This window comes from Anser cygnoides, chromosome 3 (assembly GCF_040182565.1).
Source record: "Anser cygnoides isolate HZ-2024a breed goose chromosome 3, Taihu_goose_T2T_genome, whole genome shotgun sequence".
Taxonomy (NCBI): Eukaryota; Metazoa; Chordata; class Aves; order Anseriformes; family Anatidae; genus Anser; species Anser cygnoides.
In genome coordinates this window covers 30388687-30406072 of record NC_089875.1, presented here as the reverse complement: position 1 = coordinate 30406072, position 17386 = coordinate 30388687, and the positions used below count along the sequence as shown (strand labels likewise).

Below are 17386 nucleotides of genomic sequence, written 5' to 3'. Positions count from 1 at the left end.
GCTGTCTACTGAGGGGAAAAAATCAGGAAAACAAGGTGACAATACTGTTACTAAGCTAAATGTGTAGCAGAAAAGGCTAAAGATCGCAGGCCAGGGGGGTAGCAGGTCCTAAAGCAAAAGCCAACAGGCATCAACTTTTAACACAGGCCCCGCAGCGGGCACTGGCTGCCTTTCAAAAAAGAGCTGCTTGTTCCACACACACCAACTTGAATTTTGCAGACACCTTTGTAAGATAAAAAGCATTCCATTAAAAAAAAAAATCTCTCTCTTTTATTTTCAAATTAACTTTACACCTGCTATTGCACTGCCCATCTGCTTTGCTGCAGTGGAAGCTTGTTCGCCCTGAAGTCTATCTGCCAGCTGGGTGTTCAAAGTGCCTGCAAATTTTTGAAGCAGTACCTAAAAACCTCTCCCAGGGCCTCCCCTCGCATTTGTTGAGGGGTTACGCTTCCACACCTACACCACTGGTTCCCTAGCCCACTTTGTTGAGAACAAATCCTATCTAACATCTAAAGCCTGAGTAGTGCTAAAGACAGTATAGCTTTTTCTTACTTGCCCCAAGCACTGGAATGTGCTGCCATAGAAACCTAGGCCATCATAATTCTTTTTAATTTTAAAGATTTCTGAAAATTATTCACAGTATATGCTTCCTAGATAAAGATGTCTCTCATTAAAAATTTACTGAAATTATCACCGTCTCTCTTAACCAGACGTTCTGTAACACAAATTTTTTTCCTTATCTCCTTGGGCTTGAATTTTCCTCTCATTTTCTCCAGCCTTAAAGAACTTCCTGAAATGACGATGTAGCCGTTTTGGCTTCAGTAAATCCTTGCTGTATGCAGGTCTGCAGCCTTCACACATCATATGTTATCCTGCTGTTTTTTTTTCAGCTGGATTTTGATCCCTTTCCTGCCTCAAGTATTTTGATACTTTGGGCGCCTGCACCCAGCCTGTCTTGAAAGCTGGACGGTACTGAAGAGAAACGCTCAAATGAAACTTAAACGGACTGGAAACTCTCCCCCTATTCATCATCATCCCCATGCTATTTGAGCGAGTCTCTTCTAAAGGGAGCTCTCTTCTAATGCGAGATGCAGAGAAGCAGTCCCTCTGGTTCTTCTCAAGCTGTGACAGGCTCTATGACCACTGAGATGGAAAAAGTTTGCAAGTCATCTAGTTCAAAGCATGCAAAAATAGCAGGGCTGTACTTCCAACGAGGCTGCTCTTCTGTTCCAGTTTGATGCCAGCTTGTGAGAGCAAATTGAGTAGTGCAAGACAATCAAGATTTAATCCATTTACAGAATTTCATTTGCATGAATTTGATTTGAAAGGATTTGTGCTACATGCATACGTCATGACTTGTCATAGCTGCCTGCACTGACACTGCATTATGTGAGCATTCTTATTCCAGAGACTGGCTACATTGATAAAATCACTTAGTACAGCTGACCAAGCTAAAAATACATATATATTTTAAAAGGGCTGTCTTTTGGCTCAAGGATCTTGCATACATGCCATTTTTACTTTGCAATGCTGCTGCTTTCAATGCTATTTTATAGCTGCTAGTTTGGGAAAGCTGATTTCAAACAATGGGTTACTTCCAAACAGTTTCCTTTGATTGTTCTTCATTCACTATTCAGAGTAAGAGATTAGTTAAAAATGCTGTATGTTTCCAGGCTGTCTGACTTGCTGTGTCAGCCAACAAATAATACATAACAGCATATTTCTCAGAGCTGAGCTCTTCTAACCGATGGTGACTATGGTGATATTCAGGGAAAAATCATTTAAAATGTCAGATATTTGAAATTAACAGATATCATATCTGCACAACCATTTATTATTCGTGTCAAGCTGTTCTGAGCTTTCAACATTGCTTGTCTGACCTATTTGCAGTATTCTAGGAACAACAGCAAGGAATCCTAAAATGAGAGTTTCTGCTCCTTCTGATGTCTGGAAATCTCCAGGGCTTGTGGGTTTTATCACTCTCTTTATACATTTACTTACATTTCTTGCTCTCAAGGCAAGACACTTTTCAGGCAAACAGGATACTAAATGGTCTGTGAGCCTGGTGCCGAAGATACTGCTGGCAATTTTGCTCTTAACACGCATGAAATATGTGCAAAATCTCTTGCTTTCACTGAAGCCCAAAGGAGACCTGGTATCTGCTTGTACCTGCAGAATCCCATCCCAAACTATCCTTATGCACACAAACTCAATTCAGAAAAGACTGAAATGATGTGGGGTCTGGCTGTATGTTAATCCTGTGTGATCTCTTTCAATGTCAAGGTTCGAGCCTCGTGACGCAGTATGGGATCATATACGATTTTGGGACTGCTTTATTGTGGCGTGTGTTTAATTTGACCTAGCTTCATTTGCCTGTATTAGTCACTCCTGTGCTCTGCTGAGCTGAAAGTGACAGCCACAAAGAGAAAATACCACTGCCTGCCAATCTGGCACAAAAATTACTGTAACTAAAAGTTCAGAAATTCTGGAGGTTTGGTTTAGATGCAAGAGAATAATACTGTTCTCTTACTAAAAACCATACAGTCACATGTTAGTGCCAAACCTGCTCGCCATCATCATCTGCTTTGGGAAACCACACAGGGGAATATTTACATAAGGATGAAGCTAACCTTTCTCCTCCTTGTTTAAAAAAATAATAATCACAATCTCAGAGCTGCTTGAGAATTTATTTTAAATGCAATTCATCGTTCATCTTTCGCTACCAATTAGGTTTGGCCTGCTTGGTATGTTATGCATGGATGTGCTGAACAAGTGCTATATTTCAGCCGTACACTGCCTCTTTAGTGCTGGTTCGTGTCATGTTCAATGCAGGTGTTTGGGTCTGCAGTACACAGATTGGCTTGACAGGTTGTGGAGAAGAAGGGGGAGCTGTTGCTTGTAATACAAGGAGAAACCAAAACCACAAGGCTAAGTTTGCAATGGCATCTGATGAGCTAATAAACGGAGCAGTGGCTTTTCATGATCCCCAGGCACACCAGAGGCGAGGCATGGGTAGTGGCTCCCCAGAGGATTTTCATTTCAGGTACCCCGCACTGCCCTCACTGGGCCTCCTGCTCCGCCAGCCTCAGTACCACCACCTGCTAACTAACCGTGCTCCTCCTGCCCCTGCCTGGCTCATTCTACAAGGAAAGTCCTCTTGAGAATGTGGCTCTCCATTTTCTTACTCCACTCGAGCCTGGGGCACAGCCCGCTTGGCAAACGGTGCTGGGGACCCATCCCCTCTGCAAAGCATCAGAGCCCCAGCCAGAAGAGGTGGCCCGAGCTTGTTCCAGCTAAGGTTTCATAACCAAATCGTGGCCTGCTACAACCAGCTGGTGCTGTGTTTCTGGTAGCTCCGAGGTACATCATTTACATGCGTGTGTATACACATACACGTGCACGTACCTTCCTGCAGCAGGTCACACAGGATGCCAGACCCATTCTAGCAGCTTGGCTGTTTACAAACTGAAAGCACAGAACCACACAGTCCCATCAGGGTTCCTCCTACTGAAGGCGTCCCGCTCTACTAGCTGTCCAGTGGCTCGTGATTTCCCAACAGGCCCCTCATCACATCTCTGTGCTTTTGTTCACGTTGCCTTGGGCAATACCATTCCTTATTGTCTACAATGCGGGGAAAAAAAAATACTGAACGCTGTGTGCGTCTGTACCAAGGGCACTGTGGGTTACTGAAAAAAAATATGTTGAAACCAAAATCTCAGAATAACACAGAGATGGCAGCTTTGTGTTTTGCTTAAGCATTGACCAAACTGAGGGAGGATTTGCATTTGATGAACAGTGACGTCTTGCACCTGGGATGGAATAACCCCATGCAACTGTGCAGGCTGGATGCCAGCTGGGGAGAAAGTTGCTCTGCAGAAAAGCCCTTGGGGAACACGAGTCAGCAGGGCACCCAAGCGGTGCTGAAGGCTAATGGCATCCTGGGCTGCATTTGGTAACGCATCACAGCAGACTGAAGTAATTATTTCCTTCCCTTTGGCATTTTTGAGATTGCATCAGAAGTGCTGCCTCCAGTTTTGGGCTCCCCAGTACCAGAAAGATGATGACAAACTGGTGAAGGGCAAGTGGAGGCCACTGAGATGGTGGGGGGCCATACTATTACGAAAAGTCAGAGAGAGGGGCATTTATTCAGCCTTTTCCTCTCCAGGCTAAGGAGGTACCCGACTGCCATCTTCAGCTACCTAATGGGTAACTGGAAAAAAGATAGGACTAGGCTTTTCTCAGTTGCAATGGATGAAGGGGCAGCAAGGGAAATTCTGATTGAATAGATATCGTGAAAAAAATCTTTATAAGCAGTGGTGCAGCACCAGAACATGAACCTGGGGAGTGGTGAAATATCCACCCTTGGAAATACTCAAAGGCCAACTGGACACAGCCCTGAGCAACGTACTCTGTATCTGAAGCTGCCCCGTGGTGAGCAGGAGGGGGGGATGAGCTGACCTCAGAAGGCAAGGTCCTTTCTCACCTGAATTCTGTGATTCTAACGTGCCTCACGACATGTGCACCAAGATACGAGGAGCTCTTCACATCTCATCACTGGTGTCAGGTATCGTTAACACTTTCATCAGCTGGAACGCTGCCGAGCTGACTCAAATACTGAACGTCTTGTCTAAACACAATTATGAAGGCACATGGCAGTTTCTATGTATCTCAATTAGCCTTGTGCCATGCGTGATGACATTCAAAATTAGCTGACTTGGAGGCCTGTTCCCCACTCAGTTCAGAGCTTTTACAGAGCTTGCCTGGTCTGCTGTGAAACTTCCCGAGGCTTACAATGTGAGGCCCTCCCTCAGAGGCACATTAACCACCATTTGGATGTTAGGAGAATCAAAGCAAAGCTCACACAGTACAAACCTAATGAATCAAACCGTAAAAGATGAATGTCTTTTAGGAGCAAACATCACATGGAGCTCCACAGACCTCTCTCTTCTTTTATCGTTCTGCTCTTAGGACGTAAGGGGAGCAACATGCAACTACATCTCTCCCACACCGGCACCTATTGCTGTAATGCTAAGTGCAAGCTCCTATCGCCCCTGTAATCCTGTTTGGGAAGCTCTGCCGCAGCACTTACATTCTTATCTTTGTTTAGTCAATGCTGGCAAAAAAAGCGTCAACAAATAATCTCCACTGTACAGCTTGGCATTACTGAGATGCTGCCATTTGTGTTCCAGCTGATTTTTATTTGCAGCCTCTAATGCTGGAGACAATCTTAGAAAGCAGATACAGCCCGGTAAGTGATGCAACTGGCAAACGGATGTTTTTACGAGCCTACTCTTTGTATTAAAATGAATGCTGAACAGGACAACGCAAGCAATGAGAGAATCAGGCTAAATGTGAAAACATCAATGCAGTAATTTCTCTGGAACTATTCAGAGTGATTTCTCCTCATTTCCTGCCTTAGACTTTGCACTAGGAGACACTCAACAGCCTCATGTGACTAATTTGGAGGTATGTGGTCTATACAAACGCAGGCACCCACCTTGATTACATGGCCCCCTGACGCTCAGGGAAGGACAGAGACAGACCGTTCCACCAGGCACTGCAGAGCAGGACCCCAACAAAAGGGGCTCCACACCAGCCTTGGAGAAGTCCCTCTTTTCAGGGAACCAGGTGGGGAGAGTGACTGGCACATGTGCCTAAGCTAAAGGCAAAGTGCATTTTCACCTACTGCTTAAAAGGAGTTAAAATGGAACTGCCACCCCAGACTCGCAGAAGGAACGAGGGAGAATAAAAGCCCATTGTTTTGTTTATTCCTTACAAAGCTGATGGCTATTAAGCAAAGCATGACAGAGAAATTACTACCCACCCAACTTCCAAAAATACTAGGAACGAGAGCCGACTTTAAGCGAACATTATATTCGACAATGCCAGTGAGCTGCATGACTCCGGAGAGCAACCGCAAGCCTGAGCTGCTCGAGCCTGTTTCTGATTATGCAGCTGGGATGCTGCGCCCAGCGACTGGCTCCAGCCCATGCCCTTCCTGACGGAGGAAAGGTTCAGCTAACTACAGCGGTCATAAATCTCCCCACCGAAAGGTGATTAACTCGAAACCCCCTGTTGTTCTGTCAGGAAGCCGTAGAAGAGCCGCAAATCCATTAAATCACATCTTGCAGATATGTATCTGAGGAGAATGCACGACAATTGGTGATATATGGAAACTGCTGCACTGTGTCTTCGGACAGCTTACACAAGTATTGCTTTCCAAATTAACATTCTTGCCATCTGATTCTCATTAGACTCACTCAACTGTTCCGTTCATCTTACATTTTTCCTCCCAAGGGATTAACATTGATTTTTTATCTTGCGCACACACAGGAAGGTCACAATGATTCCTATGGGGTGGACTCATTCAATAAGGAACTACGCTATTAAACCCGACTTGACGTTATTGTCAATAGAGCTGAGCTGCCACAATGCTGGCTATTTTTTAAGGGAATTTCAATGCAACTCTCCTGATTCCAGCTACATCCATCATACCACTCCGTGACACACACAAGTCACTTGACAACTCATTAAAATATATATAAAAAATGGAGGTCAGCCCTACTAACATTCACACTCCACGTCTAATTTAAAAAATAATACAACTCAATATAATTACAAAATGCTTCTGGGAATAGACTATCATCGACAGAAAAAGGAGACAGGAAGAAAGGACTGCAGGTGGGCCTGCAAGGCGTTTTTAGCTGGACACTCTGAGTTCCAGGTCACACAGGAGGACAGCATGATTACTGTCACTGGTGGCCTGGGCAGTCCAGCCTGTGCACAAAATAGGCGAGAACTGTTTTGGGTTAAAGTCCTACTTACAGCGACTTTGGGGGCTGCTCCCTTCCTCCCAAGAGCCCTCTCATAAACCCATCAAGCTCCAGTGTAACAGGGGTGAGGTGGTTCCTCCCGTGTCTTCTGCTGCTGGAAGGCTGCTCCAGAACCTCTCTGCTCTGATGACTCTGATTTAACCCTCTTAAATCTCCAGCACCAATGTAGAGCAGGTAAATATAAGCATCATCCTTTACTCAATGCAGCTTTTTTCTCTCCAAGTTTACTATTTGTTTCCACATGTAGCTGCAGAGAGCAAACGTATCCCTTCCCAGACTATTTTGCTACCCTGACAAGTCAGACTCTTCTAGTCTCTCCCTTCCCCGACCATTGTACATGTTAATTCCCCCACCTCTTTTTCCAGCCAGGGCTTCTCTCTTCAGCATTTTGTCAAAAATATAGGCAAAAGCCACAGGAGCAATATGACGCAGCAGCTCATTGATAATCTGGAGCTTTATGGCAGCACAGGAAAGGAAGAGAAGAAAAATGCAAGAGGAGTCTTCCCAACACATAAAAAATGTCACAAACAGGAAACCTATACTAAGTCCCTGCCTAAGGAGTCGAATTTTCCAAACTGCTGAGGAGTTCCTCCTGATTCCTGGATGGTTTGAGTGTTTTCAGATCCTCTTTCAACACCACTGGAAAAAGCTTCTGACCTAAGTGCACTTTCGGATTCTTTGTAGTGAATTTTGCCTTTCTTGGATGAAATAGCAAATAAATAGCATTGAAAGAGCCGTCTGGTGCAAATCAAGGCTGGGCTCATCTGCAGAAATCTACGAGGCAGAGAAGGATGGAAAAGAAGAAACAATCTGTTGTGACTGTGTGGCCAGCAAACAATGGATAAGTGATTTTAATTGTCTGTGGTCTATGCTTTACCTTGGTGTTTCAAAGTAAGCAGCCCTGTGCTTTTTGCAGCCTCTTCTACACCCTTACAATTCCTTCTCCCCCCCTTTCCTCTTACACACCTATATATCACCATTCACTTGTTCTCACATGCACTGGAGAACTGCAGTGATGAACAGAAAGAAGACTGTGAGAAAACTTGGTAACAGCACCCCCACATCCCCTAGTATTTCTAGGGAATACTTATGGGGTGGGCCAAACTGTTTTGTACTGGCAGAGTGGTCCAAAAATATCCTGCTGGAGACTAGGTCTTAGCAAACAGTTTCTTAATGCACCCTTCCAGTGTTTTCTCATACACTCCATATTAGGTAGACCTAAGAGAGTCCCAGACTGTAGCTCTCCAAGCTGCATCACCGAAGACGTCACTGGTCTTCCTTTGGGTTGCTAGAATCTCCCGTTGATTGTCACTATTACTTACTTAATTAAAAAGAAAAAAAAAAAAAAGGCACTTTGTTCAAGGTTGCTCCATTTTTGGAAAGACTTGTAATGACTGTCTACTCTTAATGCTTTTTCTACCTTTAGGTCTGTCATCTCTCTCCTTAAAAATCCAAAACTCTTCTCACCAGGGGAAACTGCAGAACTGTGCTGGCACAACGATGTTCTGCTTGCACTGAATCTGCAGAGCAGAAGGATACACTCACTGTCAGAGCAGAAAGGAAGCACCCTCCCTCCCTCCCCCCGCAAAAAGCTATTTTTTGCAGGCGTTGTCATATCTTATCCCCAGGAAGAGAAGAGGGCTGTGCTAGAAAGTCTTCAGATTCACATTTGCTCCTGTTTACTCTGTCCTTCAGAGCACGGCTATAACAATTTATCAATACAACGGAGGGGAACTCACAACCTACAGGCAAGGCAGACTCCTCTAATGAAAACAAATCCTTGGGAGAGGAAGAAGTAGTTCACAGATCTGCCTTCTAAATCCCACTCCCACTGCAATAATGTTTTCATCACTACTTACATTTAGGGACACGAGGGTACTCAGAGCAGTAAAGCACATCGTTTGGGCTGAGCAGTTGCAGTACTGTGCCCAAAACAATTTGCGGTCTAAAAGCCCAAGTGAATAGAACACCACAGGATTCAAGACACATAATTAGAAAAAATAAGATCTTGTGCTTGTCATCTCGCGCTTGTCATCTGAAAGTATGCACAGATATTAATTAAGCTCCGCGAACCCCAGATGAAGTAGATTAGTAGTTTCATCCCTGTTTTACGGAGGTTTAGAGGGAAGCATGACACACAGTCACAGCTGACACTGCAGCGGAGCTGGAGCCGGCCGTGCAGGGGATGCGAGTGCCAGGGCTCCACCTCCTCCCCAGCCCTGCTCCGTGAATTGCCTTCAATGGGAAATGAAGGAGTTGCACTTCTCTGCTGTCTGGAAGAGGAAGGACCCACCCTGCCGCGTAACGGTAGCAAAGACCTGGCCTGAAGAGTTTTGATAAAAAGCATGACACACATAAGCAAAAAACACATTTAAAGTTAAGAAAAATGTTGCGATGCACTTACAACTTGGAAATGCATTGCTCAAGAACATAAAATGAGTCCACAGATTCAAAGGTTTAACAAAAAATAATTTAACTAGGAAAGCTTCGACATTTTTGTATCTCAAAGAACAGTTTGACATTCATTTTGCAGTCATTATCCGCTGAAATTCAAATTCTTATGACAGCAATTTCTCACAGATTCCCTTTGAATATTTGTAAATGTAGAAGCTGTGATAATGAAAACTATTCTCAGAATTTATCACGAAAGTAGTACACCTGTCCACTTAATTGAAACTACCTGGGCTCTAACTCTGCTTATCATCTGTGCCAGAACAAGAGCAGGGTGGCATGAAATGCAGCTAGAAAGAACTGTCTCCAGAACACATTAAATGGGTCATTCATTCTGTCTCTAGACACAATTATCCACCTAATTACAATTAGGACAAATGCAGAGTTGTCCTAACTGCAGAGGGATGCGTTTTAATTGTGATGTTCAAATCTCTGTACACAAATACAAAAAACCTGAGCAAGAAATGTCACTAGAAAATGGGAACAGACCATGACATACTTATCTGCAAAACAGCAAACAAACTAGATAAACGGTGGACATAAAGCAGCTCCTTAGATGATAAGTAACTGCATTAATGTGAAAACTATACTCTTCTGTTCCCACATTTAAGCACAGAAAGCATTCTAACTTCAGCTTTCAAGGTAAAAATGCTTTTAATTAGTGTCCTGGCTACCTTATGAGACATACAGACCTTGGTATGATAAAGCTATGATAATTTAGCCTTGCCGAGAATCCTCCTCATGATTTATATGATTACTTCATGCCAGCATGAAACGAATCCCCAAGGAAGTAACGCATGTCATCCTTAAAAATATTAAGCAATCAAGCCATGTTTTTATTATGTGAATGGATGCCTTTGAAAACAAGGATGCATGCACCATACTGTGAGGTAAAATGAAATAAATGAACAGAAATAATTCATTTCCATGTTCTAATCAGTGCAAACTGTAGTCTTCAAATTATCCTGATGCTACCAAATGTGAGTCTGGAGACAATAGGTTGACTCGTCTACTAAAATGAACATGAAATTGCATCCTAAGTACACAATGAAGGCCAAATTAAACAGTCCAAGTCTCTTTGTAAAGGTTTTTTTTTGTTTTTTTTTTTATTATTCTGCTCTTGCATCCAACTGAACAATTAAGAAGAGCAGAAGATTTAAACAAAGCACTGGATAATTTTTAGAAGGCTCTAACCAAAAGCAAGGCACTTATCTTATACAAAATGACCACAATCTACACAAAAACTTGTTCTTAGTCAAACTCTTCAGCTTCTAGCATTACCAGCAGAGAGAAATTTGTGTTCCATCAGCTAAAAGGATGTCTTTGGCACGCAGAATGAAAAATGCGTATCAAAGACTAGAACTGCACGCTTGCTGGTGATGTTGTATTCACAGACTGGGACGCCAGTTCTGCAAGGACCCAAGATAACACTGTTACACTGCTCATTGCTATCATAAATCACAATCCATTCATTAGAGCTTCTGACCTTTCAGAAAAAAAGCCTAGCCCCTACAGGCACAAGAAGATGGAAGAAGAGCTGTGGTAACGAGACAGGGGTAATACAAAACATTTGGAATAGACCACTGTATTTGTATAGGTAGTAATTTACATGAGAAGACCACCATAGGACAGTAAGGTTTTTTTTTTTTTTTAAACACTGATTCTGTAGCACTGTCTTTGAAGCTAAGCTAAATATTAAACCTAACCACATTATTTCCTTTGGTTTTCTCTTCTTAAAAAGAAGCGTAGAAAGCTCAGAGAGAGGCAACAGCAATAATGAAAGGAATGAAACTGGTTCTATGCTAGTTACCTATAAAATCATTAATGGGAAGGGGGATGAATAACAAACAATGGTGTGCTATGTCTTCCAAAGGAACACGAAATGCATTGGTGCATCTACGATGAGCAGCATTGGGAACATACTGAATTTATATACAGTTATACAGCAGAAAGCAGACCTGCGAGTCGCCTTGCTGAGGGATATGGTGAATCTGAAAGCTAACACGAGCTCCAGAGGAGACAAGTTCACGAAGGAGAAAGGCACTGTGACTTACTAGACAAGTAAAACCTACATCTACTTCAGGAAGTCCCAAGTCATAACGTTAGGAAGTATACACACTTGCCTTGCTCTCATTCTTTCCAAGGAGCTTCCTTATAGCTGCTGTTGAAGAGGTGGGTTAGATGGACCTTTGGTCTAACCCAGTACAGCAATGTCAGTATTACGTTTAGTATGTTCTCTGAAGTCTTCCTCCTTGGACATACTTAAAACCCAGCTAGACGTGGTGCTGGATGTGGACCGGAGGACCTCCAGAAGTCCCTTCCAACCTCAACAATTCTGCAACACCGTTAGGTGGCTGATACCTCCCCAAACTCCATTCACTATAGGACCTTCTCCAGAAAGAAACCAGGCCTGCCTGAGGAAAGGCCAAAATCTACGCTCATCTCAGGAAACAAAGGTCGCAGAGCAGCCTACAGTCAATTTGTCAGCCCGTCTTAGCTGACTTGCATTCAGGTGAGTGGGAAGCATATATTTCCAAAGTCAGTTGGAAGGCACGTTATAACTGTAAAGCCCTTCTGTGTGGCTGCTAATCTTAAATTCTGTGGTACAGTTGACAGTCTCCTTAAGAACAAGCAGAACTCATGTTTAGCACAACTGGTGTTACCTGAAAAGTCATGTTCTGTTTGACTTGACCGTGCAGAGAATTAAACTGTTCACTATGTTGTATTTTCCACCTATTAATGTGGTCATAATAGAACACCAAAATACATTGTAAAGACTGCTTTCCATTTTAACCTTGACAAAAATTCACCAAATGAAAAACAATATATATTAAAAAAACAATATATATTTCACTTTATTTCACCATCAGGCATAGGGCATAGGCATAGGCAGTGAAGACAGCTGTATGGCTTTCTGATAACAACCTTATCATCCTTGCCCCAGCCTTCAAGAGAATTGAGGAATCATTACAATCTTTCACTGCAATCTATATGACTCAAGTACGAGTCAAGAAAATTACTTTTTTCTTTGTTTCAGGGGTATTTTTTGTTGTTTTCATTAAATCTGACATAGTGACGGAGATGAGGGTGCCCACTTCCTTCCCTTTTAAATACACGACTTTCTTCTTCCCTTAACTAAAACACGTCTTTGCAAGGAAGGCCCCAGGAAGAGCTTTATTTGGACAAGAACAGGACTGTTTTATCAAAGGGAGGGAAGATTGAAATGTGTGAGACAGAACGAGGAAAAATGTGGGAAAAAAAGGGCCTAGCAAGTCTTACTTCCTACAGAGAACTGTGGTCCTGTAGCATGTACAGTTTCTAAGGGTCTAAGCAGTGAGCTTTATACGGAAAGCACACACATTTGACAGCTATTGTAAACACCCTCCAGTCACAGTAAAACACATCTGTTTTCAGCTGTGCGGAGGAAGAGCTTGTGTTTACTATGGTGGTGACCCTACCCTGTGTAAAAGTTATTGACACCCGCTGGACGTGTTCATTGCTAGGTCCGTGCCCTTCATTTGGAGCCAGTAATGCTCCTCAGGTTGGAGCTTTCCAAATATAGCCCTGACAGCCTAGTTCTGAGAGCCCAGGGGAAGAGGCTTGACTACTTTGCTAATTGATGCTGCTACACCAGGGAGAGCCAGCACTGTCTACAGCAGAGTTTTCCCTTAAAGTGGACTAGGTCAGTTGGATGGCAATTGCACTAAGTCAGACAGTAGTTCTCATTACCAGACCCTCGTTCCCTAAATTATTACACGCCCACAACAGTATTATTACAGAGGGAAAACTAAGTGCTCGTATTTTGGGGGAGACCAGCACTGAAACTGCATGTGTGAATTTAATGTCTTGCATAGTTTCAAGCTACTTGGAGCTAGCTGATAATCTAGTTTGGTTTCTTGCATAACACAAGATGTGTATTTCCCTCAAGTAGGGGACAGAACAAACTGTGCTCAAGAACCTGTACCTTTATCAACAGTATGGCTAGCATTTTGATAATGCATACGTATCAGAAAGGATCCAGTCTTCTTTTGATGGCCTCAAAGAGATGCAGAATTTGTCACTTGCTACACTGTGGCTTCAATTACCTAAACCCAGCCTAAGTTCTCCACAGGGACACTGTCTCATTCAGTACACAAGACAAATTCACTTAGCTAGCAGCCACTCAATATTTTATTTTTGCCCTTTCTATTTGATGCATAGCCATAAAAGCCTTGTTTACTGCACATTATTCAAGCTCTATTCTGAAGGCAGAATGATTAATTTCTTTACAGGCTTTTCTGTAGTGCTCATCAGATGTTTTGAACTTGCTATGTGCAATTTCCTAGCTTTTGGAAAAGCACAGAAAGGAATGCCATTATGTGGCATCCTAGAGCTACTGCCATGTTTCATATCAGCAGGGATAGACCAGACCTTTGCTATCTTAGCTAGCAGGTGTAAACCATTGGCTGCCAGCAGAGCCAAGCTAAAGGAGATGAGGCACGCACTTAAGCAAGTGATTTTCACTGATATTTGCCGGCACCGGAATGGAAAAATTCAGGATTTTAAGCAGACCAAAGGCTATGCAGTAGAAGTACTCTCACCAGTTCATGTTTCTACGTGCCTCTCATAACACCAAGCCCTTCTAATTAATCCTTTCCAACATGCCCACCCTTCAAACCACGCATCTCAGCCTGGTTTCTTAACCCAGTCTCATTCTTCTTGCCTGTCCAGCTTCATCCAGTTTTACTTACCTCATTGTATCTTCTTTTCTATCTTTATTTCTCTTAGTCTCTTTTGAGTATGTCTTTTTAATTAACTTGCTCACAGAATCAGTTGCTGTCCCCTAAACTCTTCATCTCACTGACTTCTCTGCCTCTTCCTTGATTTTACTCCCTGAAGCTTACAGAGGATTGAGGGGAATGAGCATTCACAGACTCTTTAGAGTTTCAGAAATACATATCTAATAAGAATATACAGAACGTGGTTCTGAAGACTGTAACTTGGACAACCTCAGGGATTTTCTTAGGGATGGTAAAAAGCACATTAATAAGTTACAAAAACCACTCACTCCTGACAAAACCCGGGGACATTAAAGCACAATAAAGAAGGTGTCACTGAAACCTCTAAAGTATTTTCCTTAGCCTCATTTTCAGAAACAGTTAAGCCATGTTGGGTGACATTTTCCAAAGTAAACTGGGCCAGAGCAGATGTGCATCTCAGAAAATTTTATTCCAAATGACTATAGTTTCAGAAAATTGCAAGCAAGTGAAATGGGAAGACACAGTATGTGGCTTTGCCCATAAAATAAGACAAAAATGAAAGCTATTTGTATCATGTTGGCAACTAACTTGATGGTTGCTCTGATACTGGTGACTTGTCTGAAGTCATGATACTAACTGAACAAAGCACATCATCCTGTCTTCACAGATTTTGTAAAGGCTGGATCACAACAAAGTAATATTATTGCCCCATTAAGCATACAAGTCTGGTATATGCACAGCTGTTTTTTGCCCAACTCCTGACATATGCACGAGCTATTCATCTGCTGGCTTTGCACTGAACCTTTATTATTATAACTCTCTCATCTCTTGCCTGTAGGTTCTACGATTTGGTCTCAATCATCACTTCACTGTACATTTGTCCTCCTGTGCGTTGATACCCCGTCAGTTTTAGGGCTGCCTGCAACCCTAATCAGGCCCAAATTTATGCTAGGGAATATAAATCTGCTAGCAAAGACTTAAAGCAGTCACTGAATTCCTGTAAAAATTAAACTGTTCAAGAAAGTCTTCTAAAAATCCCAGAGAGAACCAGTAAGGGCTATGATTAATAAGATACATCATTGAAGAAGTATGATTAGAAGTCCTGATTTCATAAGAGAGGTGGGTTTTGGGCCTCCACGAAGCTCGTTGTGTAATAATAATAATAATAATAATAAATGATAACAACAACAACAATTTGAAGGCTATTGGCCCTGAGTCTGTAAAAAGGTTTGTTCTGGGGATGGTGCAATAGAAAGAATATTTCCCATATAGGAATGTTAAAAAACAAAACAAAACAACAACAACAAAACAGAAATAAACAAATGTGGAGTCACTGCCCCTACAAAAAGGTTGGAGTGAAGCAGCGGCTTAAGAAAATATTTTTATCAGAAACTCATAGTTTGTCTTCATTTGATTAGACACAAGATTTCAATGCAAGATTTGCAAACACTGTATTTATCTATATTCTATAGATACTTAGTTCAAATCTTCCAAACATCAGTGCACTGCTTATTTAAAATGCGTAACAGTTAGTAGGAAAAGCAGCAAAGACAATAAAGCACAGAACCGACTTCCAAAACTATCAAGCATTTGTCAATTAAAATATTTACTTTTGACACAAGTCCTAATTCGTTAAAAACATTCAATCCAGTCTTAAAATAGAGGTTCGAGCTACCCAATTTATTCTTGGAACAGTCACTTGCTTGCAGGATTAGGAAGACAATGGCATCCAGAGCAAGCACGAACCCTCTCCCCTCTTATTACAGTTAATCAGCAACATAAATACTATAATGGAGCTGAGCCCCTGCAAACTCACCAGGCTGTGCATAATTTCGACTCCAGCTGGATTCACTGTGAGTGCCTCATCATACAATTGCTTAGCCTCCTCCAAATTGCCTTTCATCTCTGCAAGCCTCCCACGCATGTACAGTACAGCATGAGATGTGGGGAAAAGACTAGCTGCCTCCTGGATACAAAAGCCTGCTTCTTTGAGATGGTGTTGCTCCATGAAGAGTTCAGCTGAAAAAAAAAAGCACAAAAACACCCTACCATTAGCTGAAATAATTCAGATACCTTTCTTCACACTAATTGCATAACATCTCCCTTAAACATATTAAAGCACGAGGCCATGATCCTGCACAGTGCTTACTACTGTGGTTAACGTTTACTATCAGAAGCAAGTCATTGAATGGATATTCTGATACATTAAAGGCTCTATACAGACATAGATGGACCTCATCAGGTGTTGACACAGGATAGCCTTAAGGATATACCAGAGTGCTTCCTCAATCAGGATGTAAACATGTGCTGTACTGAGCCCTACGGAAGCAGGGCTGGTAGCCACTTGGAGCCATTGTATGTGTTTCCAAATAATCTGGGAAAAAAAAGGACAGAATAAGCCATCACTGTCTACTGATTAGTTTAAACATGTCAGAGTAATAGGATACATCTGACCAAGCTGGACATTAAATAACTTCTTTAAGAGAGTATTTCCATATTTTAAAAAATGATTAAAAGTGTTTTTCTCTGCTTACTTGTCTAGTTTATGAGATAGCTGTCTCTTAAGTTTTCAGAGTCTCCATTAAAATCAAAGGCTTATATCACAGAGACTTACTTATATTTTGTATTCACAAATTTATCTCCTCACACATACTCTACAGAAAAAGAAAACAGAGCTCTTGGAAGAGACTGCTCAGTCATCTGCTTCCTTCAACTCTCAGCAACTATCCCAGTGGTTTTCTTACAAAGAAAAAAAAAAAGTAAAAGGCATACTGATGTGCTTGACTGTCAATTTGTTTGTTAATCAAATCATTTTTCATGTTAAACAAATTTCATAACGTATCTCATTGTTAAACTTCAACATTTCTTAGGATTTATTATGCATTAAATTCTGGGAGAAGGCTTAAGAAGTGATGCTCAATTTTCACTGACACACACAACTGAAAAGGGAAATTGTTTATATATATACATATGTATGTATATGATGTATACACATGTATGTAGATAAAATAACTCTTTGCACAGCAGCCATTGCTCTTTGGTTCTTAACCTATTTGTGTTCTATACGTCATCACTGCAAAAGCTCAATGTTTGTCTCTGTTTATTTTTATTTAAACTGATGTGGCAATGCAGTAAATGCAGTAAATATTGACAGTTCAATAGCCCAATTCAAAATGTTCAGGCTCCAGAGTCAGATAAACAATTCTGAATTTAGGCCCAATCTTAAGCGCCCTGACTTTTAAAGGTAGTGAAGTGTTCTCAGGAAGTCTCTGCGAGGGGGGGAAATCAGCCTGAAAAATTAGGCCTCTCGTATAGCTTTGAAACTCCGCCAGTTTCAAAATGCCGGGAGGGCCAGATGACTCC

The 17386-nt window shown here is 42.0% G+C and overlaps 1 protein-coding gene across 2 annotated transcripts in view; it reads right to left on the bottom strand.

Moving 5' to 3' along the window:
• Positions 1-17386, bottom strand: part of TTC7A (tetratricopeptide repeat domain 7A) — a 171600-nt gene that overhangs the window by 20218 nt on the left and 133996 nt on the right. For both annotated transcript variants that reach the window (XM_048079466.2, XM_013171081.3), the window contains one exon: positions 15840-16042. In XM_048079466.2, coding sequence (XP_047935423.1) covers positions 15840-16042 — 203 coding nt within the window. The remainder of the gene's footprint in view (positions 1-15839; positions 16043-17386) is intronic.